Raw genomic sequence first — 23,083 nt, forward strand, 5'->3', positions numbered from 1 at the left:
CAGCTGAAGCTCAGCAGAAGATGGGTGTTGCAACAGGACAACGACCCAAAGCATAGAAGTAAATCAACAATAAAATGGCTTAAACAGAAGAAAATACGCCTTCTGGAGTGGCCTAGTCAGAGTCCTGACCTCAACCCGATTGAGATGCTGTGGCATGACCTCAAGAAAGCGATTTACACCAGACATCCCAAGAATATTGCTGACTGTGATTGACTATTGTTGTGACTTAGATGAAGATCAGATCACATTTTATGACCAATTTGTGCAGAAACCCATATAATTCCAAAGGGTTCACATACTTTTTCTTGCAACTGTATCTCACCCCTCCCTTTTAGAATGTAAGCTCTTGCGAGCAGGGCCCTCCCTCTACTGTCTCCGATCCTCATCCAATGTAACTGCAAACCAGTTTTGTGAATTGTTTATATGCACTTTTGTACCCATTTATTCTGTAAAGCGCTGTGTACATTGATGGCGCTATATAAATAATAATAATAATCATTCAGACTGCAATTCCCCTTTCATGCATACTCCTATTTATGAATCTAACTTAAAAAAAATGCCTTTTTTACACTGTACAAAATTCATACAGTCTCCTTTTAACTATTTCCTAATGAGAAGTGAATTATTAAATAACCTATAAATATGACAGAAAATATAAGGTTGCAATACATGGGTCAGACAATTCAATATGTTACAGTCTGACTCCCCACTTTAAACACAAGGTAATAAATGGCCTCTATGCCCTATGTCACCTTATGGTTGGTTGGTGCAACATGAATATGAAAAAAAGACATTGGCTGACCATATTTAGTGCCCACAAAAACACTGGAATTGAGAATGCAAGAAGGTGCTAAGCATACTCAGGCATTGCATCTACTGGAACCTTTATCCAAGGACCAATTTTGGGTATTTCTGGATCAGTTTTATTTTACAGATGCTCATGATTTCTATTACAGGTATAGGACCCATTATCCAGAATGCTCGGGACCAAGGGTATTCCGGATAAGGGGTCTTTCTGTAATTTGGATCTTAATACCTTAAATCTACTAAAAAATCAATAAAACATTAATTAAACCCAATAGGATTGTTTTGCATCCAATAAGGATTAATTATATCGTATTTGGAATCAATTACAAGGTTCTGTTTTAATTCTACATAGAAAAAGGAAATCAGTTATTTGCCCAGCCAGCTTTATGTACTCTCTGGCATTTTCCCTCTTATTTTTAACATCAGCTTTGTGGAATAAAGTGCTGAGCAATATGCAGGGTGTGTCTAAACTTTTGGAGGAATGATTTATAAGTATCCCTTAGAGTCCTGATGTACAATGTACCGGCAGCAGATGGACAGTATTTAGTGGAAATAAGTCTAAAGAAACTGGACTTGCTTAATAATCTTAAAAAGGTTTTACCACTCATCTAAGTGGCTTCTTCGATTCCTGAAGATGAGGGGGGCGCATAGGGGGGTCATGGGTCCTTTTTCTTTAAAAGGACTAAGCCCAAAAAGACTGACATTTTTAACCAGAAAGGTAAAAGAAACAGTCACCCGTGGGACAGAAAATACACTTCTCCACATGCACAAAAAACCCCGCTACAAATATATATCAACAAGAACAAAAAAGGTTACTGTCCCTTTAATTCACACTAGGAATGTGTTAACATATTTGTGCCTCAATTAAGTGCTGCATAATTATAGGGTACCGAGATCCACTTACACAAGGCTTTCTAAAAAGGTACTCCTCTGGAAACAATCAGTATTTTGTTTTAATGACAAAACAAACAAACGCCGTTGATTTGTCTGGCCTGCAGACTCCCCAAGCATTCCTAGGCGCAGCGCTAGCACAGAAACATTTCTGATGTCATATGAGCTGCAATCTCTGTACAGTACATAAACAAAGGGCTGGGAATGTTAGAGGAATGTAGGCTTCCTACTTCTGTGCTGTTGTGTGAGAAACTAGTATATAATATATATTTTCTATCTACCACAGTTTTATACTGTATAAAGATATTTGGATATTATGGTTTTAATTTAAAGATATTAAAATGTTTCAGTTTACATTTTGGGAAAAAACATGTAGCTGTGTAACAGAAGGGACTCCCTTGTCTGATTGGGTTTGAAAAGAGTCATTGGGTTAAGCCAAACAATCATTCCAGAATCTTCATGACAATCTGGCCACCAGGGATTTACTTTTCTTCCCCCACTAAATATACACAGGTATGCTTCCCTGCCCAGATGCTGGATTGTGCAGGGGCATGCAATGGGGCATGGGCATACAATAGGGTTGCTCCATATCTATCGCTGTAGTAACTAGCATGCTTAAAATGAGTGTATAGTAGCACCATCCAGTGATTCAGACCTTGGCCATAGATGGCATGTTTGCTTCCAATTCATACAGATGAATGGCATCAGTAGTCTGCGGATGTAAACTGTAGATCAAAGTGACCAATGTGAATTGGTCACCACAAGGACTTTGGAACACTGTGCATTACCCTGCACCTTAACCTGAATTGGTAGCTTTCTTGCCTCTCCCACTGCCCAGTCCATACAATCACAGCAGTACAGCGCAATCTTCTTAGAAATTAAAGTCACTAATGACAGAGATTGACACTCTCCCTTGGGAGCTGAGTTGTCTTCATTAAAGCTGGCCATACACGCACCGATGATATCATATGAAACCACTGAGCGCAGGCCACGCCCTCCCCTGCATCGCATTCGGCATCCTTGGGACCCACCCTACCTTGCCCCGCAGCGTCCGCGGCCAAACATATTGTATGGCTCTCACGGAATTACATTTTAAAATATGTGGTGTTTATGGCTCTCTCAGCCAAAAAGGTTTCCGACCCCTGCTCTAGGAGCTGGACAGGGAGGATTATTCCAAACAGAGAGCTCAGTTGGATCTTTTACCTTAAAGAGCTGAACTACATGTTATGGCATTCCTTAAGATTAGTGAATGTGGGAAAGAAAATTGCACTTGTGATCAGATAATTCTGGATTTTTTAAATATTTTATTAAAAACCAGATTGTTCCATTACTGGCCATGGAGGTAAATACAGAAATCTTTTTTTTTTTCCATATACAAATTACTATACACATGGAGCAAACGTTAGCTGCTTTTTGAAAAAGCATTGAGCAGCATGTCCGCAGCAAGTCCTGGTGACAAAGTTCCAGTACGTACTCTTTCTTCTAATATAGGGATCTGATGTTTAACTGCTGGATGGTTCCTGAAATGCAGAAGCACATTTTCTTGTATCAGATTCCACATCCACACCCGTTGCTGGCTCCTACGCTTGGTAATCAGCTCTCCGCTCGTGAGCATGCTGTTTTGAAATTCCAGCATCTTTTTCCAGAGGTCTTGGATACCCTCTCCAGTTTTAGCAGAGATGCGCATAACCTGAGGGAAGATAGCGGTCAATTTAATGTCAGTGATACTGAAAAACCAGCAAGCAATTCTGAGATACAGTATATGCAGTGAGTGTGCCCTCCAGGATACTGTACATAAGGGGTATCTTAGAGCAAAAACCATATGATAAAAAGATGTTGTAATATTCCTTACTAAAGATGGAGGTCTCGTGATTGCAAAATAATTAAAACATTTAAATTTGGGATAAAGAATGGGAATTACAAGGCACACACGATCATTCTGGTTGGTAAATGAATGGAACCAGGGCTTTTCTGGGTAGCGGATCTTTTCATAGCATTGAACTCTGTGCTTTAAGCTTAATGAAGTAGAATTGTTTAACCACTAATATGGATTTCTGCAGCTTTTTCCATTAAAAAAAAGAGAATTATGTTTAAATTGGGCACAATAGCAAATGGCAATTCTAGATTTCTGAGCTTTTTGTAGAACAAGTTTCACAATAGTAAATCCTATACATGTACTTCGGTTCCAAGAAAACAGTTCATTTTGAAGTGTCATTTTGTGAGTAATAGTTGTCCAGACAGACTGAAAGGTCTAGGCATGTACCAGATTGAACCGCTGCATTTAAACTACCAGCATGGATGCTGCTGAGACAGATGTAGTACATCAGGGGCTGCAGGTAGGCTATACCTGGGTTACACTACATTGATGCAAAAAAAAAAAAAAGCCCATATTTAATCACCTGAGGATTCCATGTCCTGGAACGTTTTCGTAATAACTTCAAGGCGCTCACATATTCAGTCTGAATTTTCCGAGCTGGGATAAGAAGATCTCCATCAGCTTTTGTTATAGCCACCAAGTCTGCCATTTCAACAATACCGCGTTTGATGCCCTATATAAACAACAATGCAGAATATATATAAAAACAGAAAGAACGATAATGAAATAAAGCACAAATGGAACAAAGCTGCCAAAGAAAGATAAATTATACAGGTAGAGGATATAGAGAGCTCATTTGGAATCGTGCCCATACAGTCCCGGCATACTTTCTCTCTGTGGGCCACTCTTATGCTAGGAGCTTGGTGACAAAATGCAAAGATGTCATGGAACATTCCTTAGGGCGCTTGCCTTTAAGTAAAGCATGAGGATGGATGAGATCTGGGCTTGCCCATGCTTTTGGCCACTCTCTTATATACTGTAATAAAAAAATCTGTTTGCAACAATTCTATAGCTGAAGTTGTTGCACAAAAGAACAACAAATTTAGAGCCGTGATTTAATCAACTGTTGTTCTCCCAAGAGGGCTTCAAAGCACTGGATGGGGGGATGGGTAAAGGTAAATGCATATATGCTGATGTAAATACTACCGGAACATTAAGGTAGCTTATCTATTTTTTTTTTTTGGTCCTAAATGACAATCTTGTAATTGCAATCAGGTGCCAGAGCCTGGGCCTCTATGTTGACCACCAGACTTGATTTTGGCTCCAATCCCTAAGAACCTGAAACAGCTGCTTTAGTGCTAAGGGATGCTGCAGGTTTTGGTCCAAATGCCTAAATTCTAACCCCAAGGCATAGGCCGAAATGTTTTCTTCTGTCTGAACCCAGGTTAGGTTGGTTCCATTGGTAAGTATCATGCAATTTTACATGTAAAGAAGATGCAGATGAACTAGGCACTATGCCCAGAGTCCATGTGTCCAAATCAAAATGAAATGTAATCTCTTATTTTAAATCTTTTTTACAGAGTATTATTTACCTGTAAAGTCCCTAATGTGCTTCATCTAGCCCATGCAGGGTATATATGTGACAAAAATATGCCTTCTCCCATTGTACAGTGTATATTCTAGCACAGCCACCTGGTTTCAGTCTGAGCTATACTGAAATTCTTTAGTGACTGCAACAGGAAGGGAGGTGAGAAAGCCATTTATTTTGTGATTTAAGATATTCCAGATAAATGTCTCAAGCAATGGTTTCTTTGCATATTAATTTATTCACTGTTTCAACAAGTTAAGATGATTAAAAACACCAGTTCCACATGCCACATAAAACTTCCTGTGCTCCACAGGAAGCAGACAGAGGTGAATGCTAATGTAAATTACAAGCCACTGAGCCCAGTTCACATGGAACATGAGTGATTGCTCCCATATGGCCGGCGCTTCTGAGCACAAACAGCTGATCTCTCGCCGGCTGACTAGGAACAGAAACACTGCTGATTCCACAATGGAGGGAGAGAAGTTATCTGGGCAAACAGAACATATATAACATATTGCTCACATGGTAAGTCAAAGACCTCCTGGTTAGGAGCAAGGTAAATGCCTACTTTGTGGATGGACACTGCAGTTTCATCTTTTAAAGGGCAGTGACACATAAGCTGTATTATGTCATTATTGTGCAGGTACCTGTGAGACAAATATCTGTAAGAACATATACATAGGACTGTTGGGTACACAGCACATAGCTAATGACAAACACAAATTGTAAGGATTCTCCATCCAAAGGTGCTCACATTATTTTGTTAAGTTCAGGGCAAGTGTGGTCCTAATTTTTTTTTACTCTACTCAGCGCCTGTGGTGGAGACAAATCAGGCTTCTCAGTATATCACCATGCTGCCTCCTATTAACATGTAATAGCTGCAGAGCATAAAAGGAGTCACTGGTGGAACTACAGAGGGTGCAAACTCAGAGGTTGCGGGAGGCCCAGAGGAGATAAATGGAAATCAGCAGTTTAAAAACAGACTGAAGGACTGGCACAACTATTTTGAGGGCAAAAGTCACAACTAGCAAAACCATTTTGTAATGGTGCTCATTAGCAGCTACCAAAAAGCAACTAGCTTTGATTCCAATGACTATTGTTCTCCATGCCTTGGGTGCAATTTTCTTTTTAACTCCTCTTATAGCATTCTTCCCCCAATCACTGCCCTGGTGACATTCTTTGACCTAACCTTTTCTTTGCTGATGTTGCTTCCATCTTCAAAACCTGGGAACATTCCCCTTTCCCTCTATGTATTCCTCTTATTTCCTGGTGGATGTACCCTTCCACCTGTTTTCTTTCAAGTGGTTCATCTTGCTCGCTATACCATGGTGGTATCCAACCCCAAATCCCACTGCTGGATCGTTTTTTTCCCTTCTTTCTCCCTGGTTATAGCATAGGGGTCCTCCCTTCTAGGGTCCTTAGACATGTTTCCCTCCTCTCCTCCCCAATAGCAACATCTTTCTTCTTCCAAGTTAGTTTTTACTTTACTACATTTATGCATTCTCCCATAACCCCAAATGTATTTTGCCCTACCACCAGGGCTCTGTGACCTGCCTTTGTCACTAGGTGGAGCATGCAATGAAAAGTGACAAAAGAGAAAACACAGTTAAAACAGTCAGTAAAAGCTATGGTTGCAAAGGCTCCAGGCACCACATCAGGATTCTCCCCTTTAGAGTAACTAAAACATCTTAGAGAAGACTGCCACCATAAAATTCTTAAAGGCAAACTAAAGCCTAAACCAAAATATGCCTTGAAATGCTTAATTGTATATACTGAACAGCTTTTTGATCGCAATATAAGGTGTTTTTTTTTAAAAATTTCCTTTATGTTAAATGAAAGCTAAAACTTAGGACATGGAAATAAAAAAGCAGCAGTGTCCCATTACTCTTTTATCACCTCCCCTACCTGTCTGACTTTCTCAGGCTGCATTCTCAAATACTCCCCATAAGCTATCAGACTGTAACCTTAGCCCTGAAAGGCTTAAATGGTGCATGAAAACAAGTCTTTTCATATCACATTCCCTGGCTACTGTTATTTATCTGTCCCTCCATCTCTTCACTTGTAATACTCTTCTCCTCACATTTTCCCAGTGTTTAATATCGTCTGGTGACAACTCCACAAACCACTTTATTTCCACCATTTAGAAAAACAAATTGTACTTCTGGTCCATTTAAAACTCTTAAAGAAATACTGTCATGGGAAAACATGTTTCTTCAAAACACATCTGTTAATAGAGCTTATCCAGCAGAATCCTGCATTGAAATCCATTTTTCAAAAACACAAATAGATTTTTTTTAATATTTAATTTTAAAATATTCTTCATTTCCCAGGGTTCCACAGCCAGGTGACTTGTGCTCTGATAAACTTCAGTCACATGTTACTGCTGAGATGCAAGTTGGAGTGATATCACCCTCCCCCCCCAGCAGCCGATCAACAGAACAATGGGAAGGTAGCAAGATAGCAGCTCCAAGTAGATATCAGAATAGCACTCAATAGTAAGAAATCCAAGTTCGGCTTGGGACTCCTCCAGTTACATGGGAGTAGGAGAAACAATAGGTTACCTCAAAGCAGTTCTAATGTGTAGCACAATACACATTAGATGCAATTTGCTATGTAAACAGTGTAATGTAGAAATAAAAAATGTAGAAATGCTCCAATATCCCAGTGATGCGTATGATGCAATAAGGGGAGGGGACTGGCTAAGCTGGCATACATAAGGGTATTATAGGAAGGATACCGGGACAAGACATTTTTAAACAGGGCAGGAATGTGCTCCATTTTTATTTGAATTATTTGATTAAAACGGAGTCTATGGGAGATAGCCTAATTTGGAGCTATCTGGATAAATGGTTTCCAGATAATGGATCCAATACCTGTAAACAATGTTTCACTGTACCTGCAGCTCATCTCCTCCAGCTGGTGGCAATAGCAAAACAAACATATCAACCATGTCAGCCACAGCAAATTCCGACTGTCCCACGCCTGCAAAAGGCAATACAGATGGATTTTTACCCCATAATATATAATAGCACTGAAAGCATCTTCTAGATGTGTTACATATAATGAAAACACTTTTTTAATAAAAACAAAAAGATGTTTTTTTCTGGTGAAAATGAACATGCGTTTTTGCAAGAATGAGTGTATCCATTTACAGTAGACAGCACAACATGAGAAAATAATTAAATTAGTAAAATTAATTAACTAAACTATAAGACATAAGATGCTATATGTTCATACCTACGGTCTCTACAAGAATAATATTGTAGCCACTGCCTTCACAGAGCACAATAGCTTCATTTGTGGTCCTGGTGACGCCTCCTAATGTTCCTCTGGTAGGAGATGGCCTAATGTATGCATTCATGTCTCTGGACAGCTCTGTCATTCGGGTTTTATCACCAAGGAGAGAACCTACAATTGTATAGATACTTATATAATTATTAAGTTAGTTTTGTTTATTTTTTGCAAAAAAAAGTAAGATTATCAGAACTTTATTAACTATATTTCAAAGAATGTGTAATATATCCTTTCTATGCCACTTTGGTTAGAACAAAAATGAATATACAAAAAATATTAAGCGCTGTAAGACAAAGCTGCAAGGCACTCTGGTTGAACTCCTCTAAAAACAAAGTAAAATTATTAGGAAAAGTAGTGACATTTTCAAGGAAGGCAAGGGTAAGGTAGAGTATGTTTATTATGCCAGCACTTGCACATGGTATTTGTGAACTTTTTGGCCCTCTTACAAGGACTGCAATAATAAAATGCCCTACCCTGGAAATGTGCTGGCTGGGGCAGACAATTTCACTCAGAAACACAAAATATAGCTTTTCCCAGCAAAAGTCACATACTGCAACACAGGTCTGCCATAGGAAGAATATATCCCTTTCAAGGGAATGGGAAGAGACTAGTGAAAAGGGTCTTTTCAATCACAATAGTTCTCAAAGGACTCAAAATGCCATTTGTGTCCTTGCTCTTAGGGGTAAAAATGTTGAAATGGAAAAGAAAAATAAACAGAAAAAAGACAAGGAAAGTGACAACAGACGAGTTGTGGGAGACTGGGTATTAGGTCTAGAGACAAACACAAGTTTATACCCTTATTCTCAGTAAAATCTTAATCTTCATATAATTCAGAGGTATGCAGGTCTCCCACACTCATTGCAGCAGCTTATACATATTTAAAGAATTTTGCAACCATGATGTACTGCAATAATTACTGTATACATTTGTAGATCTACAGAGCAGGACCCTCTATCCTTATGTCTGTTTTAAACTAAGCAATTTTTTTAAATGTAGATGATGACTGACCTCAGTCTAACATTGTATTGCGCTTCTGTATAACACTGTGAGCACAACTAGCACTATGTAAATAAATATATATACATCCAAAAGTCACTGAAGAAACTAAAACTTCTGACAAAGCTCATTTATCTCATCTTTTGGCTTGTTGTTGACTTCTGTATTTTATTGCCTTACTAATTCCAATCTGCTGTTCTAAATACTGAAGGGCTCATTTATGTCTACAAGCACACTTTTCCCTGCAGTCAGTTGTGCATAAAACCACTTCCATAAAGGTACTTGCGTCATAACGGGCCCCATTTTCCTCCCTATATTTGTACTCGGAGCCACTCAGTTCTTCCTGCCTTTCATTCCGAATTGAGTGCTGCTGCGCCCATTGACCCAGGGGAACCCTGGACAAGGGGTAGCTCCAGTGATCCCGCAGCACCTGTGTCAATAGGGGCAGCACACATGTGGCAAAAGAACTGGGTGCACACATCTCTCACACTCGGAACAATAGCACCCAATTTGCTGAATTGGGGCAGTTGAGGTAGGTGCAGAGCAATTGCATCAAGAGAATTCCCATTTGCTTTTGCTATGACACTGAAATTCTGGAAGAAAGTGATGAATTTTGGGGAAAAAAGGGCAAATGCACTTGGTATTGCACTTTGCTCATTGCACTCGTGGACATTTAAATCTTAAAAAGAAAAACTAAACATCACTCACATGGTCCCTGATGAATTTTAGGAATGCTTAAAGTAGAAGGAAAGGTAAAAATCCCTGGGGGGTGCCAAATGTTAGGGACCGCCAAGTGATTGTAATCGATTACCTTATAAAATGGGCTGGTGCTTCTGTTAGGAGAAAACCTCACCAGCCCAGGATAGCTGCGAGCCAGTGATCCTCTTGCTTTTCTCTTCGGGATCCCGGGGGCCAGCACATGTGCATTAGGGTGAATAAGTCGGATTTTCTTGTTAAAGTTCCCCTTTACACTCTACTGCGCATGTGCAAGCGGCACAAAGAAAGAAGGAGGAGGATCACTGGCTCCCAGCTACCCTGGGCTGGTGCGCTTTTCACCTAACAGGAGCACCAGCCAGGGGTATAAGAAAAGCGATTACAGTTACTGGGCATACCAACATTTGGCACCACCCAGTGATTTTTAGCTTTCCTTCTCCTTTAAGGTCTTTTTAGATTCCTTTAATACCCTATAAGTATGACTATATATTTAGAGTTTAACAAAGACACATAAAGGCTCATTAACCAGTGCTACAGCCGCAAGTGCTTAAAGGAAAAGTAACACTAAAAATTTTTAACTAAAACAAAATCTATTCTACCCTCCCCCAATAATTGCCCTATCCTGAAAACCATTTGTTATTTTGAATGCTTTAGAACAGTGCTGTCCAACTGGCGGCCCGCGACCCCCCTCTGTGTGGCCCCCCACCTGTCTGGCTGCTTTGATGGCTTACCTTTGAGTAAGCATTAAATGGTATCAGTACTGAGATTAACTGCCCCCTGCATGGTTCTCACCTCAGATTCAGGCTGTAATCCCCCTGTATTGTTTAAAAATGTAATCCCCTATTGAGTTTTATTTTTAATATGGGACCTCAAAGGCTACACCATACTATTAAGTTCAAATGACCAATTTTGAATATAAAGAAACCGTCAAGTTTAATTTTTTAATTTAATTTTTTTTTTTTTTTTTATTTTATTTTTATTTTCTTGTTGTGTCTTTCTTATTCACCCTTTGGCCCCACTATTTATCAAGAATGGGACCACTTCTCTCTTCCTTCTTCTCTCTTTCCTCTCTTCTCTCTTTAAGGATATAGATTGTTCAATACAAAATGACATTATATTGATATCCAACCTGTAAAAGTTAAAATGCAAATAAAAATCATTGGAAAAAAAAAAAAATGTAATCCCCTGTGTTGTTCACACCTTTTAATATCTGCATTGTTCACCCCCTGCAGTTTTCACACCTCAGGCTCTAATCACCGACATTGTTCCCCTGTTCACACCTCAGAGGAGCAGTAGAAACCCACAAATAATCCCTGCACACTACAAAAAGAACATATACTGAAGTGGTACTGCAATTAAAAAGTTTTTTAATATATAGTTATTGTGCAGACTGTAGGAGCAGTGCCAGCATTGTATCACTGTAGGCTGCCTGTGTGTGCCATACAGCATAGGGCAAGCAGAGTATGGCACACACAGGCAGCATAGGGCAGGCAGAGTATGGCACACACAGGCAGGGTAGGGCAGGCAGAGTATGGCACACACAGGCCAAGTATGGCACAAACCAGCCAAGAATGGCACACACAGTCAAAGTATGGCACATGCAGGCAGGGTAGGGAAGTCAGAGTATGGCACACACAGGCAGGGTAGGGAAGGCAGAGTATGCCACACACAGGCAGGGTAGGGCAGGCAGAGTATGGCACACACAGGCAGGGTAGGGAAGGCAGAGTATGGCACACACAGGCAGGGTAGGGCAGGCAGAGTATGGCACACACAAGCAGGGTAGGGCAGGCAGAGTATTGCAGGTTTTTGCTGTACTACAACCATTAATATGGCTATGGTCATGTGATAACATGGGTGTGGTTTCAAGTGGGTGCGGTTTCAAAAAGGGGAGTTGTCAAAACTGGCTTCCATTATCGGCCCTCCACCACGTAGGTCGGAAAAATTCCATCCCTCGGTACCACAGAAGTTGAACAGCACTGCTTTAGAAGAAAATACCTGTTAAACTCGGCTTCCTGTCATTTGAACAAAGGCGATACGGCATGCCGGGGAAAGTATCGGGAGATGCATCAACTATGCGGCGATCGATTGATCAAGCCTAGCCTGACTCCTTGCTATACAGAAGTCAGGCTAGGCTCGATAGGGCAATAGATTTTTTAGTTAAAACTTTTTAGTGTTACTTTTCCTTTAAGGCGGTGCAAAACTGTGGCCATTAGCCCCAGAACTTGGAAAGCGAGCTCTGCACTTTAAAAAAAATCTAATGCAAGGTGCAGAATGAAAGGACCCCTTGCATCCATTAACTTCTTGTTCTAAATCACACACAATCTAGGGGCATAATAACAAGCAACATAGGTGTTCCTTGCACTTTTGAACTTGCCCTATTTTTGTTAAATGAGCCCAAAAGAATATGAAAATTATAACTTTAAGCTCATCTTCATATGTAAGTGGAAAATAAAACTGAGCCGGGGGGTGGAGCCAAGATTCTCATGTGAGCGGACATGTTCTCTGGTAGCTCTCCTCAATAAAGCCCAAAAAGGTGCAATTTAAGCATACTCCCCACATATCCGACCCACCTGTTAGGTCTGCTGGAAGCCTACCACCATCTAAAGCCATGGGGCCCAAAAACCCAACAAAATAATCTCTAACTGAGTCCTTCATGGAGCAGAATACTAAGCATACAGGCACCATATAGGAACAGATTGCAGAACTGTGAACAGGGGCCAACACAGCCAAAATCAAATCAAAGCTGACAGATCTTAGAACCTCCATACAACATGATTTCAAACACCTCATGGAGGAAATTAAAAGAGACTTAGCAGAGGGCACTGAGCACATAGAGTGCATGATGGGGGAATTTGCCTAAACGCACAATGAGGTGGCAGACTCGCAGCAGGCTATGAAAAAAAAGCTAAATAGACTGACCAAAAAGGCAGACCTTGAAGACTGGAAATCCATCAACGTGGGATGCCTGAGGGCAGTGGCACACAGGGAGATTAGTCGCCCGCGATAAATCTTCACTATCATGGATGACTAATCTCTCTGAAATGGCATGCAAACCGCTTTGGTTTTCCGAAGTCCTTTTAACGACTTCGGGAAACTGAAGCAAAGTGTATGCCATCCAACCAGCGATTTATATTCGCTATTAATCACCCTCAATAGCGTGGCCGACTAATCTCCCCGTGTGCCACTGCCCTTAGGCAACCCACGTTGATGGAATTCCTATGCAGAGAAAGTAGATATGGGAAAGGCGTTCTCTCTGATTTCTAAAAGTCACTTATGCAAAAAGCTTCTGACCAGAAACCTTTGGGAACAAGATTTAAACATAAATCATACACTGCATCAGTGGGACAACATTTTTACAGCAACTAAGGGCACAACTAGATATACAAAAGTATTTTGAGAGCAACAGAAAACTACTATTCAGATGGCATCTGACACCTGCTAAAATAAGAACAGATGGACCCAACCTATAATAGCAAATGCTGGAGAGGCTGTGATACTGCGGGCACACTGCTTCATATGTGGTGGAAATGCCCCCAAAAACACAAATTTTGGGACTCCATATTCACTTTTATACGGACAGGACTTGAATGGACAAATCCCCTGAAACTGGAGATAGTCTTCCTAAACATCCCCCCACCAAACTTTACAGCTTCATGGTCTAAACTTCTGTTTCAAATCTTTACACAGCCGCCACTATTATATCAAGGAAATGGGAACAGAATACTGAACACTCTCTACAGGAACTGACAGGATATGGTTACCCTGGCAACATTATATAGCCAAGACTAGAAATGCGCAACCATCACAAAATCCACCTTTCCCCCTCCCACCCCCAGCCCCGAGGTGCAGTACACCCAATAACATAAGAGAGCAAAGAACATATAATGCGGATGACAATCACATATACTGGTAAGTGCGATATTGTTTTTTTATTGTTCACTGTTAAAATGGTTAACAGTTAGGGAATAGCAATGTACAAATAGCAATTTATAATTAGCCCCAGATGTTTTTTTTAACATATATGATCTACAGCATTGTTTACTTGTGTGGGTAATTTCAAAGAAATTACTCTAAACAATAATTCCCAACATAACACTCCCAGTTACTGGACAGCATTAAAATAAAAACTTACCTCCACTAGTACTGGATGATGGATCAACAGCTAATACTGCGACTTTATGACCCTCGTCTGTTAGCGTTTTCCCAAAAAATTCAATGAAAGTGGACTTTCCAGCACCAGGGGGCCCAGATAATCCTTTATTATTTATGCAGAAAGTAAAGGGGAAAAAGTTAATAACATAATAACTAATACTGTGGGTTTGAGAAAATCTCCATGGCAAATAATAGTAGGACTTCTCACAAATGTCATCTGCCACATCAATGCTTACGGTTTCAAGTAATGTACTTTCATTTTTTCAGACTATATTCATTTACTTATGAGGCAATGCTCAACTACAGCAAATGACAAGGTTTGCATTAAACATAAGATTTAAAGATCACCTGTTTTCTACATGGTAATCTTTATCTTATATGCTTTTCTTTATGAACTGCAACTCTTTAAATCATAAGTAGGCACTGACCAACTCTAAATGCAAGAGGTTCTCCACTGTTTAATGTTTCCTGTTCTCGGTGGTGGGACAGAACCCTCTGAAGCAGCACCTGAGCCATCTCCCTCTTCCGAATGTGGGTGGATTCTACTAGAGTAATGGCTTCTGCCAAGCAAGCTCGCTGACCACTGATTAAACCAGTGTATAAGTTGCTCAAAAGTCTTTTCTCTTTCTCTGTTAGATTGTCTGCATCTTGATGTGCCACAGCTGAAATACATAGTCTCTTCCTGAATAACTTAAGGAAAGAGTTTGTCTTCCATATGCAGCTTTCTGACACAGCACCAAGACTCTGTGCAGGTTTTACCAACGACACAACAGTTCTGTTAAAATACCGACAAACAGGATATGCAGAGGTCTTAATGGAGCAAAGAGTAATCCCTTGCATTCTGGAGCCGTTGCTACCTATCAGAGGGTCATAAAATATGCTGATAAAACCTGTCAAAATAGAAGAAAGCACATTTAGTATCTAATAAAGCAGCAAACAGAATGATATAAGTGCAACTAACAATTAAGCTAATGTAGCAGCCCACGATATATTAAGTGTTAAAATACCCTTCTGTATAACACAAATCCCATAAAAAGGTCTAGATGTTGTGTAGAATATATGCTTTGCCTATTGCCATTTCCCAAGTTATATATTTTATATATTATATGCTTCCTCTCTATACAACCTTTTTCGCTGCCATGTATATTTTCTGAAAAATGATTTATTAACACCATTTTAACTGAAAGCAAAGGCATCAAAAAGGTAGGGGCTCATTGTGTGGTCTATTAGTTGAACCCCCTCTTAGTAATTTACCAGTTGTTCTTTTTATTACAAAAGTGACATTTTCCTCATTACCTACTACATAAACATAAATAAATGTATGAGAAAAAGCACAACAAAGTCTTATTAGAGTTCTTGATTTAGGCATCTGGAATATAAGAAGCTGACAAAAGCATCCTCTTGTAATACAGGCAAAGTGATTATATATACACGTTTATATAGAAAGAAGGACGCCTGTTTTCTGCCCTTCCAATTTCATATTAAATGACTTGTTATTGTAAAAGCATTTAATACCCTAAAATACATTTGAGGCTCTCAGAAAAACCCCATGCAGAATTGCACCCTACTATCTACCTTACTGAGGGACAAGTCGGCGAACTGACACTTCCGGGTAGCCTCTTATAGAAGCTGGCTCCGCGACGCAGCGGTGACGTCATTATGCCATGTGACTGCTGACACCTGGGAGAGGAAGTACTGCTTACTAAGACAGGAAGTGGCTTGGAAGGAAGAAGTTAGAGACCATGCCAGAAATTGTAGCGTTCTGATAAATAAAGCAGGGGCAGCGTTTAACTTGGTTAAAATCATGCGGGTTGGCCAACGTGTTTGCTGCACCGTCCTATATTATTAACCGTGACGCAAGGTTGTTTGCGGTTTCCTACAGGGGCATCAGGCTGGCGGGTAATGGTATGGGAGATAGACTGCAGAGGCAATGAGCCACAGTGTGGAGCAGGTTGTAGAATATCATTTGTGTGGTTAGTGCTGCTGATCTTGCTGGGGCACAGATTCTGCTTTGTGCAGGAGAAGGGGTTTCAGTATGGGTGGGATGGGCGGGAGGAGCTGTGTTCTAGTTCTAGGTCCCGGAGAGTTCTGATGCACTGACCTGGCTCTACAATGTTCTTAACAAACATTCTCCAGGTGTCAGGCAAGCTGTGATTTTACTCCCCGGCCCCACTGTATCGCACACAGCGGAGAGGAGCACACATACAAGGCAGAATTAAGCAGCAAGTTGTATTTAATACAACATGTTTTGCACCACAAGTTCCCTAATCAATTATATGCAGCGTTCTTTATTGGGTTGCATGGGCATGTATTGGTATGTACAGTGTACCCGTAGGTGGGCATGTAGAAGATCGGTCGCCAAGCGAGCAGATCTTAAGCTGGCCATACACGTGGCGATCTAACCATGTTTCAAAACATCGTCAGATCCGCCACACACCGTCAGGGCTGAAACAGCAGATAAGGAGGTAGAAACAATAGGATTTCTACCTCCTTCTGCCGATTCAGCCCTGACGGCAGATTTTGGTCAGGCGCCTTCTATGGCGCCCGATCAAAATTTTCTAACCAGCCCGATCGGCGAGTCGACCGATATCAGCAGCTTCCTGCGATATCGGTCGACTCGCCGACATGCCATACACGCACCGAATATCGTACGAAACGAGGTTTCGTACGATAGTATCGGTGCGTGTATGGCCAGCTTTATCATGTATGCCACTTTTATATAGGTTATATATATCTAAGGAGTTGAATTGGGGATTTTCTGCAAGTAGACAGTCCAGTTTGCAGTCAGATTCTTGTCAGTGGGTTACATTTATAAACAGGAAAGGCAGTATCCCCTGGCACTGAATCAGGTATGCCGTGCCTGTAACTGGTTGAAAAAAAATAATTCCTATTGGTTACTGCCAAGGTGAAAATTTGCCCAGTATAAACAAGCCCCAGGAAATGATAGTGTAGGTCAGGGATATATGCCTTCATTTAAAGGAACAGTAACATCAAAAAATTAAAGTGTTTTAAAGTAATTAAAATATAATGTGCTGTTGCTCTGCAAAAAACTGGTGTTTTTGCTACAGAAAAGCTACTATATAAATAAGCTGCTGTGTAGCCATGGGGGCAGCCATTCAAGCTGGAAAAACGGAGAAAAGGCACAGGTTACATAGCAGATAACTAGTAGATAAGCCCCATATAATGGGGGTTTATCTGTTATCTGCTATGTGCCTGTGCCTTTTCTCCTTTGAATGGCTGCCCCCATGGCTACACAGCAGCTTACTTATATAAACTATAGTAGTCTTCATGAGGCAAACACACCAGTTGTAGCAATGCAGGCCAATAGTACATTATATTGTAATTACTTTTATACACTTTTTAATTTTTTGGTGTTACTGTTCCTTTAAGCTATACAAAGTCCCTTCAGCACAGGTGGTCAGTTGGGTTGAGGTCAGGCCAGTCAGGTTCTTCCTCTTCCCTCTGTGCCTGAGCTTCTGTTTGTTGGAAACTGCACTGGCCCAGGATACTTCTGTAGGAGTGCCACCCCAACCTTTCCTTCTCCTTTAAATACATTCTTATAATGCACAGAGAATTAAGATACAACATAAAGATCTTTACACATTAAGCACACTGCTCATGTGCTGGTATTTCCTCTAGGTATGTAAAGGCATGTCTGCATTACATTTATAAATAAAGTAGGATTGGTATAAACATCATGTGCTCAGTTACTCCGTTTTGTAAATATCCATTTAGTAATCTTAAAAAAAATATATTACATACTGAAATGCCATTAAAATAATAAAAACATGCAATTAGTAGTGAAAGGCCAGCTGAGACATGGTTAATGCTATTTACCAACTGGAGAAGGAAAACCTAAAGTTTGGCCATTGGTATGTAAGAGAACTGACAGTTAAATTATGAAGTGATCTGATCTAAACCGGTGGTCATTCCTCTGTTTTATTATTAAAATTAAGCACAGACCTATATATAAGGAGAACTACATGTTCTGAAAGAAAAGTTCATTTATATCACAAATAAAATTACCACTTATATATTCCAGTATACCCTATACCAGTGATTCCCAACCGGGGGCTTACAAGCATCATGTTGCTCCCCCTCCCCATTGATGTTGCTCCCAGTGGCCTCAAAGTAGGTGCTCATTTTTTCATTTCTGGCTTGAAGTCAAATTTTGGTTACATAAAATCCAGGTCAACTGTCAAACAAAGCCTCCTGAAGACTGCCAGTCCACATAGGGGCTACCAAATAGCCAATCATAACCCTAAAATATGCAATAAGGCATCACAGAGAGCCTGGGTGCAGTATTGGAGTAGTAGTATAGAAAACAAATTTGGAAGAATACCGCACTCACAGGACTTAGTTTAGAAAAAATGGAGTAGTTTATTCAAGCATAAACCTAACGTTTTGGCTGGAACCTCAGCCTTTCTCAAAGTGAACATACACACTAGAAACCCCCTGTTAAGCAAAATATGGCGCCAAAAGTAGACCAATGATGTCACTCAGTGCAGGCCAGGGCCCACCCCCCAAAGTTTGTGTATACAAATCATACATACATACATAATGTATGGTACAATTGATGGATGGTCTGGGATAGGAAGGTTTGCGAGGTCTTTATGTAGATTTCGGGCAAACTATTGATACCTTCTATAGCCACTGGCGTTTTTGATTGTTCCTTTTCAGTACAACGCACCACTGTATGGGAGTTATAGTTCAGCGTATTTGTTACCCTTTCCCTAGTGTTACGAATCCTGTACCGCTTTTGGTAATTTTATTTGTCTTTACTTTCCTTCCGTGCTCTGTCCCTTTCTATTTGCCTTTTCTTGATTATGTTCTAGCGATTATTGTCTTTATTACCTGTACTCCTTTGTACTTATATGTTTTTTGTTTTTTACACTGATTTGTATACACAAACTTTGGGGGGTGGGCCCTGGCCTGCACTGAGTGACGTCATTGGTCTACTTTTGGCGCCACATTTTACTTAACGGGGTTTCTAGTGCGTATGTTCACTTTGAGAAAGGCTGAGGTTCCAGCCGAAACGTTAGGTTTATGCTTGAATAAACTACTCCATTTTTTCTAAACTAAGTCCTGTGAGTGCGGTATTCTTCCAAATTTGTTTTCTATATATATAAAAAAAAAAATTATATTCGACTTGTGATCCTGCAGCTATAGTAAATATTTGTAAGGCTACTAAGCCAGCAAACTCCCTGTAGTCCTTTTAGCGGATCACCAGCCTTATGTAATAAGGGTGTATAAATGTACAGTGAACTAGGCTGTGTACAGTTGTATCTTCTTTACAAAGCAATCTTAGCCCAGATGCTCGTTGCTCAGTTGGATCAGCACCAGATCTTTGGAGAGGCAAGACAGCTGTTTTGTGACATATTCCTAAGGAAGTATCAACCTCAACTCCCCCTTTAAAGAAACCCCCACAACAATGAATACCGTTGTGCTACTTAAATCAAGTGTTCATAAAGCAACATCTGTTCGTGAAGGATCTGTACATGATGCCCGTTCCCTTAGTCAGCAGTATCCATGTGTGCCGGAAAACACTAGCACACTGTTTGCAAGGCAACATCTGTAAGCCTGCATAGCTCTACCTCCTGCGTAAGACATGGAAATAAAAGAAAGGAAGTCGGCTTGTGACTAATGATAAAGCGGTTTATTGCCAGCCCTGAGTTCCTAAATGTGTTCCCCACAGCTACACACTCTATTGTTACAGTTTGAGGAAGGTTTTTTTTTTTTTTTTTAGTAAAAGGCAGAGCCCCAGCTATTAATGTAGATCAACCTAGAAATATTGGGAGAAGAATTTCTCTTTTCTTCCATCTCTCTTTTTTCTTCTTGATACACCAGCTTGATTATACATATATTGGTATTCATAAGGCCATTATCTACCCACTATAATGTTCAGCATTTTATTCCAGACAAGGAATGCCCTGCAGTTCCCTTTAGTGGTGCCACCTTTGCTCAGGGCCATAGCAAAGTTACAGATAAAAGAACATATCAGTTTAACAGTCATTCTGCCATAGTTCAAGAATGTGTAGAGAAGCAAATACGATTTCACTTCAGCCATATGTAGGAGATTCTCCCCAAATCTTATACTGACTGGCCTTCAGCCTGGAGTGCCTACTGCCATTGCCTGCTGGCCCAGTTTGGGAACTACCCCCTTACAGACACAACCCTGCATGGATACAGCAGAATCTATAAAATCAGATAATACAGGTATGGGATCCCTTATCCAGAAAGCTAGTCTCCCATAGACTCCATTTTAATCAAATAATTTAGAATTTTAAAACAGATTTCCTTTTTCTCTGTAATAATAAAACAGTACCTTGTACTTGATCCCAACTAAGATATAAATATAATCCTTATTGGATGCAAAACAATCCTATTGGGTTTAATTACACAGATGACACAAGCTTCACTGATCCATTTGTTTGACAAAATAATTTTATAGTAATCTGGCCCGGAACATTTAGAATAGTGAGTAAATGGCCCACTATATGGAAATACTTGACCTGTGCTTTACTAGAACTTATCAGGCAAGAGAAAAAGCATCTATATGGTTATTAAACAAAACCACTCCATATCAAAGGCAAAAAAATATCCTTTCAAAGTATTTTGTATTAGCTAATAAAAAAAAAAAGCATTAGAATGTAACCATATATTTTATTCATATTTAATAGAAAGAATAAATTCCAGTTAGTACTTATGCTGCCACTCCTTTGTAATCAGTACAAAGCTTGTAAGTCTGGAGGTAAAGGGAGGCACGTGGCAGGCATTTTAGACTTAAAACAACCCAAATATCCATTCTTCTATGTCCAACCTATTTTGGAAGGGGGTTAAACTGAACCTGAAATGCTCCACATCTAAAGGAAACCGGAGGCACTGAATCTGTATCACTACCACTGCGTTCTTTTAAAAAGCAGAATGATGAGGGATGTTCCCATTGGTTTTGTAAATCTTACTTTGTGATCTTTGAAGTTAGAGGGATATTAACCATTGTAACCGGATAATTCAAGGTGATAGAATTGTTTATAGCAACAGCCAAGTCGCCCCCACCCAAACGTGCATTCCTACGGCACCCCAAGCATTTTGTGTTTCCGTAAACTGAGGTGGCCTTGGACTTCTGACCACAATCTACCATAGCAGCGCATGGAAAGAACCTGCCTACTGCCCATGGGTGAGCATTTCATTACAAAACCTGAATGTGCTACAGTAAAATGATCAGTAGACTTTGGGCATACTGAAGTTAGTTGTATATGCTACATGCATGTCTCAGCCCATGTGTGTAACAGGGAAGGGCCTATGGTTCGTATGGGTGCTCTTCCCTACTTCACATAGATTTTAACTACCTGTGGAGGTCTTATAGCCTGCGTGTTTGTAGCAGAACGTCTCACAAACCAGGGACTGTACTGAATCACTTCTTACCTATAAGGTACTTGTCTGATGGAATGACTTAAATGAAACAATTCAGATGTGATTAAAGTGTACTTCAAATTTCAAGTTATTTGCATGCATTTCAGTTTCACCATGTAGAAATGACAACCCTTTCTATAAATAGTCCCCCCTCATTTCAGGGCACCATGTTTGGGACAATTGGCTTTGCAGGTGTTTGTGATTACTCAGGTGTGTTGCATTGCTTCATTAGCGTTGCCATTGTTCAACATGAGGAGAAAAGCTATGCCAACGAGGCTGAAAAACAGGAATAAAATCCTTAAACATTGGTCAAACAGTAAGATTGCCAAAATCAACTGTCTGGAATTTCATTAAAAAGAAAGAATGCACTGGTGAGCTCTGTAATCCCAAAGGGACCAATAGGCCAAGGAAGAGCTGCACTGATGACAGTAGAATCCTCATTATGGTAAACAAAAATCCTCTAATGCCTGTCCAACAGATCAGAGAAACACTTTGGGAGGCAGGTGTGTCTTTGTCAAAGACTACTATCTGCAAAAGAAATACAGAGGCTACAGTGCAAGATGCAAACCACTAGTTAGCTACAAAAATGGCCAGATTAGAGTTTGCAAAAAAAAAAAAAAAAAGTACTTAAAAGAGACAGCATTCTGGGGAAAAAAGTTTTATGAACAGACAAGACCAAGATTAACCTGTATCAGATTGATGGAAAGAGAAAAGTGTGGAGATGAAATTGCCCAAGATCCAAAGCATATCAGCTGTTAAATGTGGTGGGGGTGTTATGGCTTGGGTAGGTATGGCTGCCACAGGTACTGGCACACTTATCTGCATTGATGCTTTAAGGCTGATGCCACACGTGGCGTTTTTTGTAATTCTCTCGGCGGCTGAAAAACGCCCGATATCATCATCCATAGAAATAACTTGAAAAGACTCGAGGCAAACCACACAAAGCGTAAATACGCTAGAAAACGCCTTAGCACGGATTTTTCAAGCGTTGGCTGAAATACGCCAGTATTTGCAAAGCAAGCTATTCCTATGTATACACAAAGGTAGCTGCCAGACCTAGCTGAAATACGCGGCGTTTAATATTTTGCACTATTAGCACCATGGAAACAGGATTTGCTACGTCACCAGTTCTAGGCTGAAAAACGCCATAGTCAGGGGCTGTGTGGCTTGTGCGGCGTTTTTAGGCTGCGTAAAAACGCCACGTGTGGCATCAGCCTAACTGCTGATGGCTGTTGCACAATGAATTCTGAGGTGTATAGAAACATCTTATCTGCTCAAGTTCCAGTAAATGGAACTCATTGGACAGTGCAACAAGATAATAATCCCAAACATTGTTACGGCAATAAAGTTAAAAAATGGAAAATTCTTGAATGACCAAGCCAGTCACCTGATCCAACTGAGCATACCTTCCA

The 23,083-nt window shown here is 40.3% G+C and overlaps 1 protein-coding gene across 1 annotated transcript; it reads right to left on the reverse strand.

Annotated features, from left to right (window-relative positions):
- Positions 1–2,974: 2,974 nt before the first annotated feature.
- Positions 2,975–15,934, reverse strand: mmaa (metabolism of cobalamin associated A). Its single transcript, XM_018096077.2, has 7 exons — positions 15,834–15,934; positions 14,687–15,148; positions 14,239–14,361; positions 8,340–8,510; positions 7,999–8,084; positions 4,098–4,247; positions 2,975–3,388 (listed from the first exon to the last, which is right to left on the reverse strand). Exons 2-7 carry the CDS (start codon positions 15,096–15,098, stop codon positions 3,101–3,103), a joined length of 1,230 nt encoding a protein of 409 aa, XP_017951566.1. The 5' UTR covers positions 15,099–15,148; positions 15,834–15,934; the 3' UTR covers positions 2,975–3,100.
- Between the last annotated feature and the right edge of the window lie 7,149 nt (positions 15,935–23,083).

The sequence above is a fragment of the Xenopus tropicalis genome, chromosome 1, assembly GCF_000004195.4.
Source record: "Xenopus tropicalis strain Nigerian chromosome 1, UCB_Xtro_10.0, whole genome shotgun sequence".
NCBI classification, from domain to species: domain Eukaryota; kingdom Metazoa; phylum Chordata; class Amphibia; order Anura; family Pipidae; genus Xenopus; species Xenopus tropicalis.